The sequence below is a fragment of the Linepithema humile genome, chromosome 5 (genome assembly GCF_040581485.1).
Source record: "Linepithema humile isolate Giens D197 chromosome 5, Lhum_UNIL_v1.0, whole genome shotgun sequence".
Classification (NCBI taxonomy): Eukaryota; Metazoa; Arthropoda; class Insecta; order Hymenoptera; family Formicidae; genus Linepithema; species Linepithema humile.
Genome location: NC_090132.1, coordinates 16,650,870 through 16,675,476, shown reverse-complemented (window position 1 = coordinate 16,675,476; position 24,607 = coordinate 16,650,870). Strand labels below are relative to the sequence as shown.

Here is a 24,607-nt window from a genome sequence, read left to right as displayed (position 1 = left end):
AGTAAGGTATGCAAAGACGGTAGAACTAACATTGTACTTTTTTCAGAAGGAGCATTAGAAGGGAGACATTCGCGAGAGAGTAGTAAATCGGGTCAACATTCGAGACAGAGTTCGCGAGATAAAGGGAATCATTCAAGGCAAAACAGTCGAGAACTTTTGATAAATGCTCCAACGACAGTGGTGGATAAACCAGCCACGAAGAGTATTGAGATTTACGCCACTTTACCGAAGAAGAAGACTCTACGCAGCAAAGCGACAGCAGTGAACGTTATTGAGGACGAGGAATACATGCTTTACGATCGCCCGACACAAAGGACTGGCTTGTTCAGTCGTACAAAACGTTGCGACGACGACAAGAAAGATAAAAAACGCGCAAGAAGCGAGGAAAGGAATAAGAACGTGTCAAAGGATTTTTCGATAGCGCCATCCCGATCATCGCCGTCTCCAAAAGGAGTGAAGATTGAGAAACCGAAGGAAATCATCGAGCCCAATGCAACTGCTGTCAGAAGCGCGCAGCCTAACAATACGGCTGCGGCCGAGCAGAAACAGGGTAAAAAGCAGCACAAGATACGCAGGAAATTGCTTATGGGCGGCCTGATCAAAAGGAAGAACAGAAGCATGCCGGATTTACGAGAAGGACAGGACGGCCAGACGAACGTAGCTACGGAGGGATCCGCCAACACGTTACCGAAACAATCAGTGGACGATTCCAGCGTCGGTTTGAAAGGAAACGACGCAAGTCAATCGCTGAGCGGTTACTTATCGGAGGGACACTTAGAGTTCACCGGAAATGGCGGACCTGGAAACACCAGTAATCCGAATCTTGAGAGAAGTCGTTTGATGAGGAAAAGCTTCCACGGTAGCGCCGGCAAAGTCTTACACGTGGCAAAAGTCCCTCCGCCCCCGCCACTCAGAACCACTTCTCAGCTTAGCAAGTCTAAGTGTTCGGGCGAAGTGCACAACGAGCAGCAATCCGACAAGGCTGTGTATCCTTTGCCGGACGGTCGGTGCGCGCCCAACTCGTCGCAGGATCAGAACAACGCTTATTGGAATCATATGAATGCGAGCAACTCGTCCAACGCGGCGAATAGAAATTCCAACTATTCTGATTACTCTTCGGAATCGCATTCTCTTCCATTTTTGCCGTCTTACAAAGAACAAAGCACCAATATTTCTGGAACGTGTCAACCGAGCTACAACAACAAGCCCAGGATTCAGGACGACGTCGTGCAGTATGCCAACGGCATATTTTACGAGCCGACCTTCGTCGTCACTCGTGCGGACGTGCACAATGAACAAAGTCCCACGAAGCAACAGTTTCAGCCGGACTCTTTGCCACCTTATCCTGAAAACAGCAATGTCTCACATTCGCGACAGCCAAGCGAGGACTTCCCGCCTCCTCCGTATCCGTCGATCCACTCGGTGTCGCATTCACGACAAGCTAGCGAGGACTTCCCGCCGCCGCCGCCGCCGATCGATGAGCCGATTCATTTACAAGAGGCTTCACAGCATCAAGGTTCCATTCAACCGCAACAACGTGTGCAGCAATTCGAAGGGCAGCAGATCAGCAGTCTCTTGGCGCAGCTGCAAAGCAAGAGGGAGCAGATCTTGGCTGAGCATCAAAATGAAGAGAAGCGACCGGAGGAGCACGAGGACGAAGACAAGTCATCGAGTGAAACGTGGCTGAGAGAGCTGCAAGCTAAACAGGCAGAGAGGAAGATGAAGAGGCAGGAATCTTTGAATCAGGACATTCCCAAAGTCAGGACTCCGACAATCCAAGGGTCGACTATCGCCAGAAGAACCAGCGACTTGATGATGAACACTCTCGGACAGGGATACGATCAAGGTCGCGACGTTACGGACTGTCCGCGGGTCGTTTCCTCGGTGAAGGACATGGCCGCCAGATTCGAACAAATTAAATTGCAACCAACTCCGAAATTAGAAGCAGACGCGAAATCCCCGACGAAACAGAACTGCGTTTCTCCGATGCTTACATCCCAGGAATCGTTATCGATGGAGGAAACAAAATCAACTAAATTATCCTCCGAGAATATCGTAACGTTTACGAAAACCGAACCTTCAAATTCTCAATCCGTTTTAAATTCGAGCTTTGAATCGAATTCCAGTCAAAATGCCTTTATTGCGGCAGTGCCGCCGAACAATTCCAATGCTCAGCAGAGCGAGTTGAATGCCGCGATATTATCTATGTCCTTGACACTGCCTCATGAGAATGGTTTGCCCGTTGATTATCCGGAAGACGACATCAGCGAAGTGGCGTTGCAGAACACAATTCAAAACACGACGATACTGCCAAGCGAGGAGGACATTGCCCCGAAAAAGGTGAAACGGCGGATAGGCAAGAAGAAAAGCGTGTCGTTTTGCGACCAGGTGGTGCTCGTTGCAACGGCGGAGGACGACGAGAAGGACTCGTACATACCGAATCCTATTTTGGAGAGAGTCCTGCGTTCCGCGATGAACAAACCTGAAACTGCTCAAGTGCTGCGAGAAATCAGAAGTCTCCAGGAGGCGGAGATGAATCGCGAGAACACTGCCATGAAATTCCAACAGCAGACTCTTCCTTTAAAGAGCGAAGCCGATAGCATGCCGGCGACACCTTTCCAGGATCAGCTGAGGAGCGTTAATCCAATTCCGGACACCATTAAACCTACATTTGGACGACAAAATTCAAACGATTCTATCGGATCACTGGCGGACAAGAAATCTTGCGGATCTTGTGCGAATGAAGGGAAAGATGTCGTCGATCGTAGAGACACTTATGCTGGCGTGCCTGTGAATATTGCAAAATCCACCGCGTCTTATTTACCGCAGCTGCAACAGCAAATCAGATACACACAGAACGGATACACGCAATATGTACAATCGATGTATCCGCAGACGCAAACGACTCATCCGAGAAATCAGATTATACCTTTATCTCAAACTCAGAAGCCAGCCAGCCCTTATCCTACACAGATGCACGGACAGTACATTCAAAATGGCATGCAAAAAGTACTGCCGCAGAAGAACGGCTACGGAACGTATTATCAATTGGAGCAGCAGCATAATCAAATGAACAAGCAGACGATGATTCAACAGAACGCGTTGAATCAAAGGATTCCCTCTCACAATGCAAGCCCGATAACTGTCCAGCATTCGCAGCAACAGTTTTCGTATCCGCCTAATCAATCGCCGAGTCCGTGTCAAAGTCAATACTCTCAAAGTTCCTATCAGGGTCATCCTTATCAAACTGTTCATCCGCAGAACAGAATGGGCCAACCGCTACCGCAGTATCAACCACCGCCTAGTGTGCCCGCCTCCTACCAGCAGCAACAGCAGCAGCAGCAGCAGCAGCAACAGCAACAGCAGCAACAACAGCAGCAGCAGCAGCAGCAGCAGCAGCAACAGCAAAGTACACAGAACTATCAGCAAAGACACGACAGCTATCAACGACAACCACCACTTCAGAAGATAGATCAACAAAATTGTGTGGTGCCAAATCAGGCGTATCCTAAAACTCTGCAGAACGGACAGATACAGCCGAACGTGAAGTATCCACCCTATCAGCATCCTCCGATTTCCAAACAGATGAACTTTGCGATGTCCACTGCCAAAGTCGTTCCGATGATGACGCAGCCAATAGTAACGCAGTCTTCCTTACAAACGTCGACCAGCATCGCGGCAGCTGTGAGAGCGCGCGTAACACCCTGCAATCTCTGCCGGAAGAGAAACGTGCTTGAGCCGACGCTTTATTGCACGGATTGCGATTTTTACATGTCGCGCTTTCGACCGACTAACAAAGCCACTTGAGCCGTTCATTAAGCCGATTGAAAGGCTTGCCGGTTTCATCGAATGTCAAATTTCTTTGACGAAGAAATAGCATTATCCTTTCCTTGTAATTGATTGTTGTGTGAACAGATAATACGCCATTGACGCTTGCGAGAGTCTTTACATTTTTTACAGATGCTTTAGTATTATATTATAATCCAAATTAACTGTAGTGCATATAATTGCAAAAATATAACTAAATAAAATTAGATATAATACTCAGTTTTTGCACGCTTGAAATTATTTGCATGTAACTTGTTAAATCTTTAGTTAATCGAGAAATTAGATTTCGCAAAATAAGATGTAAAATTAAGTATAATATTCTACTAACATTTTAAATGACATTCGATGAAATATTAAATATAAATATTATTCATACTTGTATAAATATTAGATGATATTTGATTAGAGACCCTTATCGTGCAGCTATAAATAATGCTTGTGTAAAATATTAGCGATAATGTTATTTTCTATCATTTATATTAAGTATAAAAAACCTGCATGTACTTAACTCGTCATTTTACATATTTTGATGTGCTTAATGAATTAGATTATTATTGTAACGCGTAGACTCTAGCACAACTTTAAAAGATCTGTTAGATATCTTAATATTTTATAAAACAGGAAACTTATCAACGTATCTCTAAAGTACAGCATTGTTCAAATCCATAGCAGTTTTATTTATATATAAATTGATTTTAATTATACTTCTTAAGATAAGCAAAACCAATATTTTATATCATAACTAAGCGACCTAAAGTTCTATTTCATTTTCTGTATTTACATGCTCCCTGTGCATATCGTATTTTGTTGAGAAGATGAGAAGTGGAATTGTGATACTAGCCATGCTACGTAGAACTTATCTCTAGAAACCATATTGCAAATTAGAGAGAAGAGCTAAGTAGGAAGCAGACGAAACTTGATCTCTGAGACTGCGTGAAGTTTATTTTATGTTAACAATTTTCGAAGTAAATGCGTATTAACATGTATTACGTTACGTTGTATTACCTTCCAAGTGCTAGTTCAATGTACAAATGTTTTATACTTTTTGTATGAGTATTTTGTTTTAAAAATACTTTACTTTTATTGTGACATAATAAAGAAACCTTACAATATACTTCGTGTTTTTAATTGATAGCTTAGTTAATACTAGTACAAGCCTGTACATTTTTATAATTAATTTTACATATATTTTATTAAAATTAAAATAAAAAATATCTATTTTATTTTTTATATCTTTTAATTTTTAATGTGCTATCCACATATTTCTCATTATATAGCAAAATTACATTTAATTGTGAAATTGTAAATAAAATAATTTCAATTTTTGTTTTGCGTTAATAATTCTGGTTCAAAGAGTTCTGTTAAAAAAAAATACATATCAACAGTCTATCTTGTACAAAAAAAGGAGAATATAATGAACGCGCGGGTAGGCGTTCTCATTGACCGACGCGTCGGTAAGTAGAATAGCGTCGGTAGATGTCGCCCGTATTACTATCGGAACGGCAATAGTGAGCGCTCTCGCTTACATCGTGTTGTTTGCCGCATGCGCCACGTCAGCTGATCGGCGCTGCCGATTTTGTCGCGAGATGTCAATCTTCGCACGCAGGTGGTGCTCGTATTCGTAATGGCGTATGACGGCTGAAGGGCCACGGGCGAAACGCGCACGGGTGTTTGAGTTTTCGCGGATACGCAACATCGGGGTGGTGATTAAGTGCCGCGGCGCGTTGTACGTGTGTCGGGCGTTCGCGGTAAGATGACCACGTCGACTGGTGTGCTGCCGTCGTATCAGCGCTTCGCGAACGGCGTGCCGGTGCCGTTGTTCTCGAGACGGTCCTTTCGTCCGCGCGAGAAGTACCTGATACTCCTAGTATTTCTGACGTTCGGCATCGTGTGCTTCGGCGCGTTCTTCTTCCTGCCCGATTTTCGCACGGGTGGTGCCGCCGTGAACAGTGTCTACCGCGTGTACCAACACATGCAGAAGGCCGGACCAGACCTGCTGCTGCCGGTGCCACCGCGCGCCTCTAACGAGATCAAGGGTTCGCGCTCGTCCGCGGGTGGACATCCGAACGCTGTGCCGCCGGGTCACGAGGGCAGCGATCACCAGGATGTGCACCTGGTCGAGGACAAGCAGAAGTTACAGGTGCGAAATGCGCGCTCGCTCGAGTCGCCCTCATTCGACCGATCCTCTCGAACGCCTCGCCTGAAACGCGTTGTTTGTCAGTCAGGAATCGTTTTGTTTTACGCGCGTTGAATTTTCGTCGTGCGAGAGGCGTATCTTACGACGGATTTAACACTCTCGCTCCGTATTAGACGTCGTGTTTCGTTTGTTTACATACGGCCATTGTGACGTATATGGCTGACGCACGTGCGCGGACTCCGCGCGCTGTCACTTCGTTCACGATTCCTTCTCAATGAATGATAACGATCATTTGTTGATCCTGCCTATTTGTTTCACCGAGTGAACGCATGCTAAACAAATGTGCACATATTTATTGCCAAAACAATCGATCTCGTTTCAGTGCAGCATAATAAGTTAACGGTTAAGACAGATTCCTAAAACTTTTAAATATTACTTAAATTATTAATTCTTTTTTATTTTTAATGCATATATTTCATAATTAAAACATTTCACGAATATTTACCGCACATTTCAAAGCGAATTATCTCTTATTATTGTTATTCTCTTGTTATCTCATTATTATTCATTCATTTCCTCATCGCCATCATGATTTCCTTTGCTAGCTTATCTTTTTTACGATTTTACGTCATTCTACTGACACTGATAAATGTGTTGTAACTAAATTTCGTGGAACTGCTTTGAGTTGACTTTTCAGGATCGAAGTCGAATTATTGCTCATAAACGACATCATGTTAAATATCTTAATGTATGCGTTTGTATGATGTCAAGCTTCCGTTTTGTTAGCATTTTTCTCTTTTTTTTTCGACGTGAGTAGGTTACGTAAAGTCGCACCGTGATCTTGCCCTTGTAAGGCAATATGCATACAGAATATCGGTAGAAAATGTTCGAATCGCGATTAACTGAAATTATATTCCGAAATGTATTTATTTCTACATATTTTTTTTTATAAATATGATAGTTAATAACTTTTGTTAGATTACCTGCAAATTTATAGAAAGAAAAAATTTTATTTGGAAACACTCTTGAATCGGATATGAATGAGTTGTTTTTATGACGTTTATATACCTCGTACAATAAATTTACGTTTTGTTTGATAAAAAAAAATCGAATTTTTTATGCAAGACATTAATTGATATAAATAAACGCGGAATTCGAATTGTATACAGTAAATGTAATTTATCTTGTTTGTAAGCGCGTGACTCGTTCCATCATTATTTCCGTTTGGCCGTTCTGTTCTTTCGTAGAAAATAATAACCAAGAATATCCACCCGTTTTACACGCATGCTGCGCTTTTTCGTCATAAATCAAACGATGTCGTCGTGGTCGATTTTCGAAAAAGCTTCGCGAGGGATCGTCGTGATTACATATAATAAAGACGAACGATGCGCGGTTAATTTGTTGCGCTGGTCGATTCTGAAATCCTGTAAATTGCATCATTCTGGCCAGTAATATTCTAATTCACTGCCCGAACCTAGAAATTATGCACAGAACGTAACGGTGCTTTTTTTCCATTTTGAGTCTTGGGATGTAGTATGATGAATTCGATAAAGACGCACATATGAATAAAGCGGAATTTGCTAACGCAACGCTATGTGAGTGTCGCAAAAGTATCCGGCGCAATAAATTAACGCTAGCGTAAAATGTAGTAGCGATTTTACGTACATCGGTGAACAAATGTGGATACATAAACAGGTGTAGAGACATAAATAATTATCATAAACATGACAATTACTGAGATATGTAAAATAAATATACGGACAATATTTATATAACGATGTCCGGTGACAACGTTTTATCACGTTGAGTAAAATATGTGTTATCATCATCATGGTTATTCGATAAAACTTATCTTTATTCATCAGCAGATATTTTGTTAGGAAAGTATCGTGTCATTTAACGATCGTGTGAAAATGAAACTAATAGCAAGAATAAATAAACACGCGCATTCTTCCGTTACGAAAGTGGTTCTCGCGAGCTTGTTTTATTTTCTTTAATAGCGACATAACGGTAAAGGCGTTCGAGAGTATGCATTTCTCCGAAGGTGAACAAGGCGAGAAAGAGCGCGCTTCTGTGGAATCTAGATCGCGTACAGATGGCATGCACGATGTTTACGGAACTGCACTGATCTCCCAAGTTTAACACGGTCTTTTAAACGACATTTTCGATTAAAAAATCTTTATTGAAAATTAATAACGTATATTTATATTATTATTACATTAAACCGGTAGAGATAGCGAAATCAGTCATGGAAAATAATTCAACTCGTTAATCGCGCGTCTTAATCAGATATCGATATAAACAATTTTTCAGATTGAAATTATTTTGATCGAAATACTAAATAATTTATTTTCTATTTATTGCAATGCACATATGAATACATATATGAATTAATTATGGTTATTTCTATTAAAATAAATGAATATAAACCAGTCACATATTGCTAATAATAATTTATCTAGTATTTTCAGAATAGAGAATAAATGAAAAAAGAGCTAAATATTGGAATATTTTTTTGATACATTTATTATAAATTTCTTTCTGATTAAATGTTTTTTTTTTCTTGCTTAATAGAGAAAACAATGTTTGAATTCATCAATTTTTATTTTTGTGCATGCAAAAAGTGTAATTGCTTTTTCTTCAATTTTACGTTTAAATAAATATAAATTCAGATGCAATAAAAATATAAATAATAGTATGAACCAGTGCACATTTCGATTTGATCGTACGTTTTATTTATTAATGGTTATTAATTAAATGCGTATTGCATATTTCGCATGCCATCTGAAAATCGCGAAACGTGTTTCGATTGCGCGCCGAATTTTCAGGCGAAGATTGACGAAGAGTATCAACAACAAAAGACATTAGAAAAACCGGATATGGGTGAATCGCGAGTGCGTACGAGTAGTTCCTCGTCGGTGATTGTGCACAAGGAAGAAACAGTTTTGGAGACAGTGCCGCCAGAACCAGCGGACAAACTACCATTAATCGTTGGTGGGGAGGATAAGGATCCTATCGCCAGACAACGAAGGGATAAAGTGAAAGAGGTGAGTTTTTTTTACTTTTAATTTAGATTTTGCATGATAACAATTTTAATGAACAGCAATGTTTGGAAGAATTTGCGTAATAACATTTTAAATGACGAATTTAAAAATGGATTATTAACCACACAAAAATTAAAACGCTGCCTATATCGACTTTCTATATATCGGATACATTCATGTATTTTAATTAAATTTTCTCTAATATAATAATACGTTTAAATAAAATATATATATTTTTTATATGAGATTTTTTATGAAGAAAAAAAAAGAGACTTGAATATTGTCATAATTGTTTGTTGATATATTAAACGATTTTATATATTACATTAATTATAATTTGTTAAAGTTTACATTAAATTGATTGATTATGTTAAATTTTATTATATGAATTGTGAATTAAAAAATTTAAACCTAAATATTTAATAGTATTGAAGACCATTCAAGACGTATTATGAGTTTAGGAATTTTTAATTTAAATTTAAATTTCATAGTATTGAAAATCATTAAAGAAGTATTATGAGTTTAGGAAGTGCAAGTAGGTAAACGTATTTCTCGTGGATTAAGATTGCTTTTCTGTTGCTTATTTCGAGCGAGAGATTTTCGTTTATCGCGAATTCATGGAGGGCGATGTCCCGCTATCTTTCGGCCATTTAAATCGTATCTTCTCCATGTGGCTCGTGAAAGTTCTCGTGGAAAATCCCACGGCGTCTCGCGCATCGCACCCGGCGAACTGTTACTATTTCCACGTAAAAGAGAAGTGAGAGAAGCTACTTTTTCGCGGTGGTAGCTTTGCCCGCGTCGACATCTACGTCGCGTTTCGCAAAATAATGAACCAGGATTTTTAAATTGATCCCGAGAAGTTCAATCTCCTGGCACAATGCGCCACTCTACGCTCCGCATGCAAATTACCTCTATAAAAACCATAAGATCATAACGACTATACTGTAAAAAAAGCCCCCCTGCGCCGCGCCATTGACTTTCAGGCTCTATACAATATATGTATAAAACTCAATTTCGATGCAAGGTATCCGAAATTGCATAATGCACGTTTGAGAACAGACAGATCATTCTGTTCTACGTATCGCGCTTACCTCAGCATGCGAATAAAAAGGACGAAACATAGGGAAGCAGCAGTCTGTATTTTTGAATATTTGATATATCGAGCTGAAATTTGATAAAGTATTTATAATAATCGAAATGGTTCATATAAATCCAGATTTATTTGGAAGTCAATTATTTTTAACGTATTACTCGTTATTATTTAAAATACTATGCATTTTATATGATTCTCTTTTATTTAGAACGGTGAGAGATTCTTGAAATTATTATCTTCACGGATCACTCCGTGGATTATACATTTTATTTTATTTTATGAGAAACTGACACGTGGTGTTGTTGGAATTTTAAGTTTTAAATTACCATAATTTTACAGAATATACATATACAATTTTCAGAATTGCTAAATGGTTTAACTGTATGGGAATCACTGCGTGGCAGTGTAAGCTGATAATTTGTTATATTGAGATAAATTTTGCACGATACCGGCATTGGGGGCCAATTTTATTTAATTCCGTTCGTCGCTCCTACCTTCCGTTTTGTTCTCTTTTCTGCACTAAATAAAAATCCATGGAATTCGTGGCTCCCTATCTCGTTCGGTTTGCAGTTTTGCGGCGGTATCGATTGCAGGCGAAATTTTAAGCGCATGTGATATTTTAATTGGGAAATCGTGCGTTTACGCAGAAATTTTAGTTACATTGTTCGGCTACACGAAGAGGTAATACGACTCTATTCGTAGATATTTTTTATTTTGTTTTCCGTGAAATCGGAAACCACAGCTCCGTTATAATTGATGCGCTCTAATTTGAGCACAATCGAAAAAAATAATCAATCGGTGCGCGCGGGCGGTCGAGCGATTAGGTTTTCGCTCACATTCATATGTCATTCATCATTTGACGCGGGGCAGGATGTGGAGTCACGCGATATTCTGTACAGCGTACTGATAGCAATGTGGAAATAGCAAAGCACGCAATTTGCCGACATTCTGTTACGAACTTCTGTCAGAGAAATCTCCACCGTTGCGAAAAATTTTATGATAAAATACTCTTTTTACAGTGCAGTTTTATAGCACGTAAAATATAAATAAATGTGCCAAGTTTTTCAAGTGCACGTATATTTGTTATTTCAACGTGACATTGTATCTAATCTAATCATATCTTTTCTCAAGATAATCAAAGAACATTTTAAACTTGTAGAGATGCTGCAGATTATTGTTTTGATCTAATGTACAATGATTTATTGCTAAAGTAAATGGACGTTGATTATTACGCAGAGTGTAGCCGTTTTAAAATGTTCGTCACATTTTGTCACATATTGTCGCACGTATTAACTGTCATTCAGCTGCAGCTCAGGTTTGCGCTCAGGATTGCGCTGCAACCCAAATAAATGAATAAAAAATGTAGAATATATCTGATTTGTGAGCGCGTCAGTACTCTGACAGCGTGAAAGCGAGTTAAACGAACGCACTCATAATTTTGTAGTTGTACTTGTCAGTTGCAACTTGCAATTGTATTTGAGCAATTTTCGCGATTCGCTGTAGCGTACTTCCGCGATTTTAATATTTGCGTATAAATGGAAATATGGCAGCGCGAAATGAAATCGTATTTAATATTTATGTTTTAAAAAAAAAAAATTATAGAAAGTAAATTAATTACAACATATCATGTTAGTTTTATACATATAACTTTTTTAAATTAATTTTTTATATTAAATTTATGATTTTTTAGAAACATTATACTATTTGAAGAGGAGTGTAGCAATATATCCTGTTTTCCTCTTCGATAAAATCTCGCTGTATTTAATATCATTCCATTATGTCGATTGCAATGCTGAATGAGGACACATTGATGTTGTGCAATCATTGCAGCCGACAACTATTAATTGCCAGCATATTACATTGCAACTAGCGAATAGAGGTTGTCGATAAACAAGTGACGGAATTAATATCGCGACCGTTTATTGCTTGAAATCTATTGATTGCAATAATGAGCATTCAAGCGGAGCTCGCAGTATCATCCTGAATGAATCAATTCATTCTTCATATCGATGTTGATGTCGTTGTAGTGGTGTCAAAGTCAATACTATTCTGTACGCACTGACAGCAATTGCTAAGTCTTTTATAATCGCGAATGGATGTTAAATTACTTGCACGTGAGCAGAACAAACGCGTTCGATGCTTTTGTGAAAGGTCATATTAGGCACGCGATCGTTTTCCTAGATATTCGTCCAATCTCGACACGTGTCCAACTATGTCTGTGACATATTTTCATAGATTGAGTTCTTTTCGGATGGTGAATTTTTAACGCGAAACAAATAGCTACGTAATTAGTTTGTAACAATTCGTTACAGTTCTAAATGTTGGCTTGTAACATTTTATTTGAAAGATCCATAATTATAATATACTTCATAAATAATATTTATATGCAGTTATTGTCGCAGTACATTAAGCGCGAGCATAAAACTTGATGTTTGTATTTTACAAAAAAGTGGATGTTTATTATAACAGATACGAGGAATGGGACGCTTAACGTGCACGTATGAATGTTTTTATTAACGGTTTACAATTTGTGCCACATTGCACTGGTGGAATCTGTAGAAATCTTGGCACATGTAGCTTTCACCGAGGCGAATTCTGAAAGCGATTTCAGTCGCGCACTTCACTGCCTCGCCCAAGTCATCGAACGTGTTCTTTAGTTTGGAGGTCCTCCCTGCAAACTCATTATTTCAACGGTGCATTGACCGCATTGTGTTCAGCCTTGTATCGTATTGGCTGCACGGTCACGCGCCGGTAATCGGCACAAATTTAATTTCTCCGTCGTAAAATGAATTCTTGAACTGCCGCTTGACGGCGAGAACATCTCCGCGACATTTATTATTTTTTGCAAGGGATATTTTCGATTATTAATGCACTGAACATCGTGCAATTTTAATTTCATCAAGTGTTACACATATTTTTATATAGCATAAAACAATAATAGTATTGATATTAAATAAACGTACGTTGTAATGAAATTTATCACCAGTGTTGGCCGAGTATAATTTTATATTTTATTTCATCCCGGCGTGGCATTAAATTCTCTAAAATCGGAGTACGGAGAATTTACTACTATTGTCAACTGAAACGTTCGATTTTTTTAACTATATCATCGCAAAGTATAGCTATGACGTTAAAGATACGTTATACTCCAAAAATCCAGTTAGAATGGCAGAAAAAAAATAACAACTATAAAATCTTTTTCGCTTACATGGGTACACTGCCGGCGCAGCTATATTTGTTAGCTAAACTAACCACGTTTCGAATATATCTTCTGCGTTCTGCAATCAAATTTGTATTCGGTCAAATCGTTCCTCTCTGTGCAACATCCAACATTTTAACACGCTTCAACGATATGGCCACATCGAGATTCGTTCGTTTTTATTTGACATCCCCATACGCATGCCAGCGTTTTCGTTTCGTACAACGAGCGTGCCGTGTAAACGCATCGATGTCGAATTGTGCACAAATACGGATGACGATAAAGCTCGGTTGCTAACTATCATATCTGATTGCTCATCAAATTTTCGACCGCGATCGTGCACATTCCTTTTTCGAACTTTATGAATGGCTGACCGTGCCATTACGCATTCATCGGACCATTAAATCCGCTGACCCGCGATGTGCGACCCGAGGTTCGTTAATTTTTAATCACTCGGAATCGCGGTTCCGATCTACGCGCTGATATTCATCACGTTGATATTTGATGAAAGTTTTATTCACCGCATCCGCCGTTTAGTTTTTTTTTGCTAAAATGGGTTCCGCTTTTTCAATTTAGCCGATATGCGATCGTCCATCGATAATGATAACTACGAATGCAAGCTTTCGTAATAAGTTCATGTTTTATCAATTTTCGATATTCTTGACATTTTTTAATATAATTAATAATTTTTTAAATATTTCTCTTTGATTTGCGCCATTGTTTAGTTAACTAGAATTTACTATATTATTATAGTTTGGGAATATATTTGTTTTGTATTATCTTATAAATATTTTTGAAAAATATAAAAAAGAATACGGATTTATAAATTTTTGGATTTATGAATTTAATGAATTTAATCTGTATGAAATGATCAGTCCGGTTAGAATCTGAGAAGTCCATGAATCAGTGCATGAATGGAAATATAGCTGAATACAATTGGAAGTGTAGATTTGGTGGCAGTTTATCAGTTTGTAAATTTAGATACGCATACGAATCCATAAATCCACATTTCCCAGATTAATGCATAAATGTGGATATAGCTGATTTTCTGTTTTCAATTTACTAAATTATCGGTTTTTCAGTGAATCAGCTCAGAATTGAACCAGATGTAAATCCAACGAAATTTGTTTTTTTTTTTTTTTTTCATATTCAGGATATATTTCGTTTATTTGAGTAAAAAGTATTTAACAAGAGATATAAGAAATCTCGTTTTCGGTAACGAAGAGCAGGGAAATTGGGTTATTCCATTTGTCCGTAACATCGGCTTGACGAGTGATTTCATGCTCCTAATTTAATTTAATCGCGCGCGAGCCGTCGTCATGCTCGCATCTACTTTTGTCGCTTGTTCTATTGATTGCGGCTACTTGTTCTTCTAAGCAGATGCGCACGGCAAAGTACGCTGCATATAGTTGCATTTCTTTTCTTTGTGCGTTGGACGCTTCCGTGTTAAGTACAATCATCATTGGAAATTTCAAATCACCTCGTTTCTTCGATGAGATTGACATAAATTTTAAGAATATTCCCGCCTCTTCTCAAATATTACATTGGAAAATGGAAAACTTTATTTGTCGTTTGGCGAATAATAGATGAAAGATTCAATCATACGATTAACATTTTGCCAAAGATCGAGATAGAATAATAGTCGTTCCGAATTGCCTACGTGAATCTTTTATTTGTCAGATATTTTTTACTTGCATATTGAAAATGAAAGAATTATCGCAGGAAAAGCTAGATTCTTAAAAAAAATAGCAAGCTCGAATTGATAAAAACATTACGTTATATGGACGATAATTTGCGAAAGCAAATAAAGTCTAATGCAATAATATTTTATGATTCTTAAAAGAAGAATGTGAGAGGAAAGGCTTGAATCTGGAAGGAATAAACGATCTATTAACTTGCAATTTATTCGTTCCATTGTGGATATTCAACCAACACTTGCAATAGCGACTATTGCTATTTCATTGTAATGGAGTTCTGTAAAGAGACGCATCCGGCTTCCAAAATCTGGCAATCAACGTAGCTATGGTTTAATCGGTTACATGTAAATTGTAAACCGTGGGATCGGATTTATCAAGCGAAATAATTAGACTTTTGCAAATCAATTGCAGTTAAACGAAACACGTTTATATGGAACATTTCACAATATATTTGCACAATATAAATGTAACATATTTCATGTTTGATCTGAAAATCTTGTATTAAATTGCAGTTTAATAGAGACAATTTATTTTACGTCAGTTTTGATAGAAACGGTAAATGCGCGCGATATTGTATTCTATTTCGCAATGAAATATTCTTAATACTTAATTTTTGATTTTATTGTAGATTTAAACGCACAGATCTCTTATGACGAGTATTAGTGTAATTAGTAATTAATTATAAAGGTTTCACATTGTTTTTCACCACATTTGTTAATCTTTTCTGTTTTGTACATTTATTGTTAATGAAACGTACACACGTACACATAATATATTAAAATGACCTGAAGAACTAATATACATGTATGTATGTTGAAGATTTATTTACGAACATTTACAACTTGGGATATTCTTCTGAGAGTTAAGGGATCGCAACGTTAAGCGTTAGGAAGGGGGATCAGAAAACAGATGTTAAATTCTCACATACTTTTTCCAGCGGTTGTTTTATCCTACGCCAATGTTTTTATTGTCCGTAAAAGATATTTGTAAGAACTTGTATAAATACATTTGGTACTCCTATTGGACGAAGTAGTTTACTTCATTTTTTGCGATATACTTTATTATTTTGCACATATAATCTATTCTTTTGCCGGAGGAATGCAAATGCTCGTCAAACAATGTGTTACAATAAATCATCAGTTCTTTTAAGCATAAATTATGTTTGCGCAATCCTGAGATTTGTTTAACTCACTCCAGCAATACCCTAATCGTTAATTATTTATGACTTGAAAATTACTGATGTCTTCAGCAATGACTTTCTCTTATTTTGAATTTAAATATTTGTGATTCCTCAAAAGTCATAATTATTTTTATGAGAAATTTTTTGCTCGCGTTTTTCACTTTGTCAAGAAATGATTACCGCATATGCCCTTCTAAAATAAAACTCTCCGCGTGTGAAATTAAATTGCGTTCACGGAAGTTCATAATATCGCGGCGACAATCTTGCAATGTTTCCGGTTTGCATACATATATACACATTTGTTCGACGTCGAATTGTATTTGCATATCCTGATTATTACTTTGCTACGTTAGAATAATTGAAACTGACGTAAGAGTAAAATTCTGCCATCTCTATGCATTTTACTGCAACTTACGTATATTTGAAAGTTATTATTTCGAAATTGAAAGCAATATTATCAAACCGATAACTTTGTATGTAGAAAGTTTTGCATAGAATATAGAATCCGACGTGAAACTCGAGCAAGAGGTAGGGGAATCGAAATTGTCGAGGGATTATTAGGTCAAAGGATTCTTTACACGCGATGCGTTCATTTCAGCATTATTATATTTATTACGATATTGAATATCACGGCCGAAACACTCGATAGACGTACGTAATTATTACGGGCTATAAGCGAAAGCCGTTCAAGAGTATTACAGTGCTTTAAGAATCCTCATTATTCTGGGCTCCTTCTAATTTCACGTTTATCCTTTATCCAGGCGTTTACCGTTACCCCGTTTCTGCCGTCTCGGCGATCAGGTAACGGCACCGTATTCCGGATTATCGCGCTACACAGATGAAAATTGCAACAGCGAGCAATTGATTTCCTCTTCCCCCGCCGACGTTCACTGCCGCATCGCCACTCTTATTGTGCTTTCGAGAGATTTCACGGGCCTTTCCTCGTTAAAGATACCCTCGCATGCTCCACACACGCCGGTCATCATCGTTCATCACGCGACGCGCCGCGCAACTGGCAATTCTTGCAAGATTCTCGTAAATTTTGACCCGCCTAATGACGTACTTTAAGGCCGTAATGCCCGGCCCAAGAGCAGCCTCGTTGATTTAAAAAAGTTACAGAATCTCGCGCGCGTACGCGCCCGACGAAACACACTTCCGCCGATTATACAATCCCTAATTTGACGACCAGCAGCGGCACCGGTATCTATCTCCGCGTGTCGGCCTTTTTTTGCACCCCCTTTTCTTGGTTACATATCTTTGCCGTTTCCTGTCGCGATGGTTTGTAATGATTATTCGTAACGAACGGCATTGAACGCGTGAGCGGAAAACGCTTGCGAGTAAAATGGTGCTTTCAGTTCCAGCAATCTAGATCGTTCCGGAAACAATTAAAACATAATTTGAATCTGTATTAAATTTTATATGAAAATATTCTATAAATTAGATGGTGTTATGAAAAATTGAGAGAATAAATGGTTCTTATGAAATAGAGGTAATATAATGAATATTTCTTTCTACCAAGTAATAAATTTAAACAATAAATTTTTTATTTGTTTTTAAATCAAGATATTTTATAAAAAGAATGCAATAAATGCAAATAGAATTAGCATTACATCAATTTTTATTTATTTATTTGTAAAAATTTTTTTAAAAATTTTTTATTAAAATTTAATATTATGCTTCGAATAATACATCAATTCGCGTTTATTTAGCTCTAAACTTCTTTCATGTTTTTCATTTAATCATATGAAAATATATTATCTGCATACGAATGATGAACAAAATCATATTTATGTAAAAACAATCAATTGATGCACAGCGGTGTAAGAAAAATTCGCGGGTAAAACTCACGTGACCACGTGATCATTACGTATGAACGTGACGTCACGGGATCTATTGCGTTATTCGCGTCGTTGGGAGACGTTAATGGCGGTATCGTTGTAAGTGCGCGTCGTTCTTTGTTCAGCGGATTTTTCCCCCGTTTCGTTGAATTCAATACTCAATCAAACTCAGATAGTCAAATGTTAGCATTTTGTTTACTGGTAAATATTGGGAGTATTGAATCTAACAACGGGCGAATGTCGAGTTCGCGTACGATCGCGAATACGAATTGCGTTTGTTGGACATCGAGTCATCGGGATGAAGGCATTCCCCCCCCTCCTTCCCTTCTTCCGTATTCGTAAGTGTATTTCGGTAGTGACGGGAGTGTTGAGAGTATTGGATCGAGCAACAAGCGGTTGTCATAGTGTTATACGGTAGTGTTAGACACATACGGTCGCGAGTCTATCTATTTCAGCGTCCGTAAAACCAATCGTAACCGTTATATCATGTCGCATATTACTCGTCAATCTTGTAGCATCGGTGTGAAGTTGTTTCCGTTTTCCAAATTTTTTGAACGTATCCAGAGAGTTCCGAATGTGAATTGAATCTAGCAACAATCGTTAAATCAGTAAGTGAGCGTATATGATTCAGCGTCCTAACCTAACCTAATCTTAATTCGTTTTTCGCGAAATTGATTATCGTGATCATACGTATCGTTGTGTTGGATTACATCGAATTTTCGAGCATCGGTAAAGTGGCTTCCGTTTTTCTAACTTATTAAATGTATCTCGCAAGTGTTGTTTTATTTGTTGGTTCAAAGCTATGCCGCCGCGCGGCATGTAGTATTGAATGCATTGCCGGTGATGACAAAGGCAAGTGACGATATTTGGCTTTTTTTCGACGATATTCGCGTTCGTCATTTTTGACTCGCAATACCGTTCTATCGGATATTGTCGGATTTTTTAACGGGCGTGATTTTTTCGCGTTTGTAAAGATCGAGATTGTGTTTCGAAGTCGTTATATTTCGTATTGAAAGTGCACCGCGTTTGTAAAAACTTGCTGTTGCCGGAACTATGAATTGACCGGTCATATTTTGTAAGTGTTAGTGCAAAAAACAATTAGTGCCATATAAGTATATTGCATCGCATTGTGTTGGAGCTACAAATTCGGCGCAACGGCGGAACGTCGGCGAGACAACGGTGAGACGATAGGACAATAGCGGGACAATCATAGGACAACAGCAAAATCGGTGAATAAATTTTATTATATGATTTATGTTGTTTGTTTTTCTATTTATCGTTGTGTTTTAATAATCGAAATGTTCATTCATTTCCATGAAATAATAGTAAAGAATTATTTCTCCATTTGTTGCATTGTGTAATCCACGAAATTTTATATTTTCTTACAATTAGGGAAGAAAACTTAGTATATTATAAACAAGAAATGAAATCAAATTTATATAATAATGATTTTTATTAATTATATCCATATACGGATTTGGAATATGATTATTTTTATATAATTTTTGTTACAATTGTAGTTTTATAAGATTTTCAATTTTCTTATAAATTGTCAAATTGAAACTTTAGAATTACACATTTATCTATGTGTATATAATAGTAAATAATATTCCGTAGTCGAATAACAGTTTTTAGAAAAGATATCAATTCTTGAAAATTTATTACCTTTGAAGAGAATTATCCAAAATGTATCTTGAGGCATTATTTTGCGCGATTGCTCGAGATGTTATCGCAACAATTCCCGTATTTATGTCGAAGAGCAGGGGTTATAATATAGAATGAATATGAATATACCTCTTCAAAAATGATAACAGTTATCGTTCAATCGTCGTTCAATGCGCACACGATAACAGGAAATTTCCCTCTATCGCGAGAGATGGGAATTTCGAGTGGCCAATTGTTCGGATGTCGCTTTCCTTTAACCGAAGTATAGGACTGCAGGATTTTCCATAAGCGAGAGAGTCAGTATCGATAGAGACATATCCTCGTTGATATCGCAGCGATGCGCATCGCGGCCACGTACCGAACGGACATAGATAAACACACGTGTTCCCCGATATCGACTCGACGGCGAGCGAGCACGCTGCATCTCCGCTACGTGTATGGAACGTGGAATGGAGACGTTTTATTGGACGTTATCCCCGGTCGTTTGTAATCATTTCGCGGGATCGGCGGCGCGCCGTGTGGACTTGAAAAATGGAAAGGGCTGCTGCGGATACGGAAGCAGGATGAGAAGAATGGTGAGACGGTCGGATCGCAGAATCTACGATGAATAGGCGGTGGGAGGGTAGACGGCGACATAGCTTAGAATTGTCGTGGCGAGACGTTATTAAATGTCGACGTTACGGAATGCTGAAGCCGAATTAGAAACTATCTCGATCCATCTTGATATAAGAACGTATTGTTTTATAAAAAAATACGCAGTTACGAGCGAACGTAGGAAAACAGCGAATATTATAAAGCACAGTAAATTAGAAAGATCGTATCGTTGCATATATATCTAACAATTTCTTAAACGAAATATTAATAGTAACAGATGTATTTTTTTAAGGGAAATTAAAATTTAATTTACACAATTTTAATGATTTCAATGTTAACGTGTAAACTCATTGCGATAGGCGCGTCGATAATTCTCTATGCAGGATAGATTGTCGTGTCTGGTTTTCGATCACTTTATAACTATTGAAAAAGTAATTTGCTTCACTCTCTTCAGTGATTTTTTTCATACAAATATTCGTCTGTCGGCCGAAACGGAAATATGCAAAAGTCATTTATGGCCGTTGCCAGAGTTTGGTGTATTTTTTTCTTTATATTGTGAGCGATTGTGTGTACGCACGCGTGTGTGTGTATAGATGGAAGAGGAGGTGAAGGGAGGGAGGATAGCATCGAGAGTCCCAAAAGCCTCTCCACCTTTTGTTGCGCCATCGTTCGTCCATGGCGCCGGCACTCGATAAAGCGCCGGACGAGGCATCACGGAAGACCGATAAATCCGCAAACAAAAGTGGATTATGACTTTTCCCGCGGCCATCGTTCACGCCTTTTATTACGCCCGGTGCATACACGCGAGCGTGTGCATAGATTTTTTTTGCGCGACGTGTACACTGGACGAATTTGAATATCGAACGGGTCCGCCGCGAGTTATTACGTCCTGCGTCTCCTGCCCACCGCGAGATTTCTCTTTCTCTCTTTTTTCCCCTCTCTTTCCCTTTTTTTTTTCATTTTGACATGAGCAAAATATCAATGCGACCCTTTGACCGGCGATGAAATATCAATGCGAACGTCTCTCGCGTTATTATTTTCCTTTCTTTTTTCCCCCGACATCGCAATTGCATTTCGCTAATGAATAAAAGAAGACGCGCGACGGATGCATCTATTTATTTCTAAGCAGTTGTTATCGATAGCAGTAGTTTATGTTAAGTGGCAACGATGAATATTAAATTGTAATACAGACGGACGATCTCGCGAACACTGACGCGTGTAACAGTTGTTAAATGCAAATATCGTGTATCGGCGCTATGAATATTAGCAGTCGTCATCCACGTGTCGTCGAGATTTTCATATTTATTTTCATCATTGGGCCGTGCGGCACGCCACAATGACGGTGATTAAATAGGCGCGGAGCGATGCGCAGGGGGAAAATGGAAATTCAAACTCGCATTATCCATTGGCACAGCTGTTCGCCAGAAATCACAAACATTTTATTTACAATATTTATAAATTCACGCCATTTCTGACGTGCAAAAGTTCCGCGCTATTGGTCACCAATAGTCAGTTAATTCGCACGCAAAAGAGACGGTAATTATTATGGTTTAATTATATTAAACGACGAGGTTCCATTAACGAACGTTAATGCAATATTCACATTATCTGCAGTTATAATCCCTGCTCTCAAAATAAATTCCAGAATGTTACAGCGGTTTAATATCTCGAGCAATTACGCGAGAAAAAGCTTTTTAAGATTTATTTTTAGTGCTTCAGGATGCATTTTGGATCATATTTTCTTAGAAGCAATAATTTTTCAAGAATTAATACGTGAAGATAACTTAAGAAACTGGCATTTGAGCATAACAGATTACTCTTGGCAATCATCTCACGTTGCTGCATTGATATTGAACATGATTTCGTCATATATCCGCGTCTCATTTAGCTACAGTTGTTGCTTGCGTGCACTTTCAACGCGTTCTGTGCGACCTTTCGAGCTTAGATAAATCTTTCTAGATGCAATCGCTAATAGATAAATGAAATGTGAGTTCAGCAATCTTGTTTGCGCGCTTGTACTTTCATCATGTCTTGCGATGGTATTCTCCGTATTTTTTCGATCTTTCGCGTGAGATCAGAGCTAGTCTCCGTGGCATGCCAGCTATTCGTTCGGTGAGTGACGATTATTGCGATACATCTACGTGCATCATCGCGAGAAGGCAGCTATTTGTATTTCGCAAATTACACCGTGTACGTGCGGTCAAGCATGTATCGGAATCGCGAATGAAATAAGAAATGCACGGACATAATAGCGCAATAGGAAAAATCGAAAAATGATGGAATCTAATTGACAACCAGACGCGGTGCTTTTAACGGTATTGCCGCGTTCTTCGCTTTTGATTATGCAAACGTGAAATTTACACGCTGATTAACTGTATCGTTAAATGACGTTATGAGCAATAATTAGAGTGGTCGACGATAATATCGGAATATGTACTGCACGGTTACCGCGGAACTAACTGGCCGGACTCGCAGAGTAGCCCATTGGACGCCTATATGATTATTCTGCCACATCAACGTGAAATATGCTTGTAGAGCGAGAGATACTCGACGAGTGCTTACAGCGATGTCATCTGTTTATTTTCCGGTCAGCGCGCGATCGTGCACACCCCGATTTTCGCGCGCCTTTCCTAAAAGAGCACGTCGTGACACGACGCGGAAGCCGGCGACGACGATTTATTCGCGTGCGTGCGATAAAACCTTGAAAACGGCGCATTGATTTTTCGATACGCCGTAAATCGCATTTATTCCGCCGGATTTTTTGATTGCGATGAGATTTTGAGGTTGAGGCGGCGTGGCAATTCCGCGTTAACAGATATTGCATTATATATCAAACAGTCGGTAATCGTAAATGCCGTTACTCATTTGGCCGATTTATTCGCCCGGCGTTATTAATGTTGATTGATGCGCTATGCAATACACGTCTCATATTTTATCGCAGACGTCCATTGAGGGAAGGAATTGTACGATGTAAATAGCTAACGATACTCTGATGACAAATGGATAAACTCGTAATTGTTTGCTTCCCACGTTTCACTGGGCACAAAACAAATGTGCGAGTATTCTGATACGCTTGTTTGTACGATTGTATCCTATTTTTCTTTGTATATTGCTAATTATTGACTGCTAAAGCTTAGCAGCGTTGAATTTTGCATAATATCTTTTACACATTGCTCTTAGAATTTAATAAAATATAATACATTGATTTCAATTCGATTTATAAAATTTGCAAACTTTAGAAGCGTATATACTTTGTTAAGATTGAGTTATATTCTGCTCTACGTAAGAGACTTTAGGTTTACTAGAAGATACGCAAATGCTTCTGAATTGAATGACCTCAATTCTAGCCTGAAAAGCCGGAAGAAGTTTCACGAGGCACTTTCGCTCTCCAACTGAACCCTCTCACCCGTTTGTAGAGGTCATATTAGACTGGTATGAACCAGTGAAATCGATGATGGCGCTGTTCCCAGCAGCCACGTGCTATTCTCGGTAGATTATCGTTTCTCTGGTGGGTTGTTCTCGGTTGCAACGTATCGGAGGAGCTTCTTGCCGTTATACGTCGTGCTCCTTGCTAGGAAACCTTACCGACTGTTGGTTTAGATCGATTTTTTTCCAAAGAGCTTGCCAGGAGAAGCGAATTTATCTATTATCGCGGCTGGATCCAGTGGGATGCTGGATGACACAGAGATGGCACCGAGTCCATATCAATTGGGACTACTTTGATTGAATAGGACTTTTTATTTTTCTTTCTTGTTTGTGCTGTAGCACAGAGATTGAAGCAATGTTTTGTGGAAAATTATTATGTCCAGACAAACAAATATTTTTGTTTTTAAAATATTTAAACATATTTCACGCATATATGTAGATATATTTTTTTAATATCTGCAAAAATCTGTAAAAAATAAAAGTTGTAAACTAAATAATGTTTTAATTGACTACTGTACGAAAATAGAAGGTGAAATACTTCACTGTATACGAAGCGCATTGTTAGCAACAGATAACGGGAGAGAATAGGTTGTGGATTGGTTGCAAGCGAATGTGATTTTGAATTGCGCGGTTATAATTATCATATGCCAATTTATCTCTCATGCATTTGAAGCGAATATTTATTCATAACACTTTCTTTTTCACTGGATGTCATTGATATACATATAAATAGATTCAGTGGATATATCAGTACTTTTTGAAGTATATGTACGTGTAAATTTTCAATTCCGAAACTTATACAAAATTATACTTGAGGATTAAAAATTAAAATTATTTTTGACTTATAACAAAATACTATTTATATTTAATTTATCCGTGCGTTATTCCTGGTTTTAAATCATTGGT

At 38.2% G+C, this 24,607-nt stretch overlaps 2 protein-coding genes across 6 annotated transcripts in view; both read left to right on the top strand.

Moving 5' to 3' along the window:
* ec (echinus) overlaps positions 1-4,942 on the top strand; it is a 66,690-nt gene extending 61,748 nt beyond the window's left edge. For all 5 annotated transcript variants that reach the window (XM_012362308.2, XM_067355885.1, XM_067355884.1 and 2 more), the window contains one exon: positions 47-4,942. In XM_012362308.2, coding sequence (XP_012217731.2) covers positions 47-3,807 — 3,761 coding nt within the window. In that variant the 3' untranslated portion in view covers positions 3,808-4,942. The remainder of the gene's footprint in view (positions 1-46) is intronic.
* Positions 4,943-5,398: 456 nt separating this feature from the next.
* The window catches only part of LOC137000118 (mannosyl-oligosaccharide alpha-1,2-mannosidase IA-like), a 298,601-nt gene continuing 279,392 nt past the window's right edge, over positions 5,399-24,607 (top strand). The window contains exons 1-2 of the mRNA XM_067355917.1: positions 5,399-5,968; positions 8,794-9,012. Of these exons, the coding sequence (XP_067212018.1) occupies positions 5,582-5,968; positions 8,794-9,012 (606 nt within the window). The 5' untranslated portion in view covers positions 5,399-5,581. The remainder of the gene's footprint in view (positions 5,969-8,793; positions 9,013-24,607) is intronic.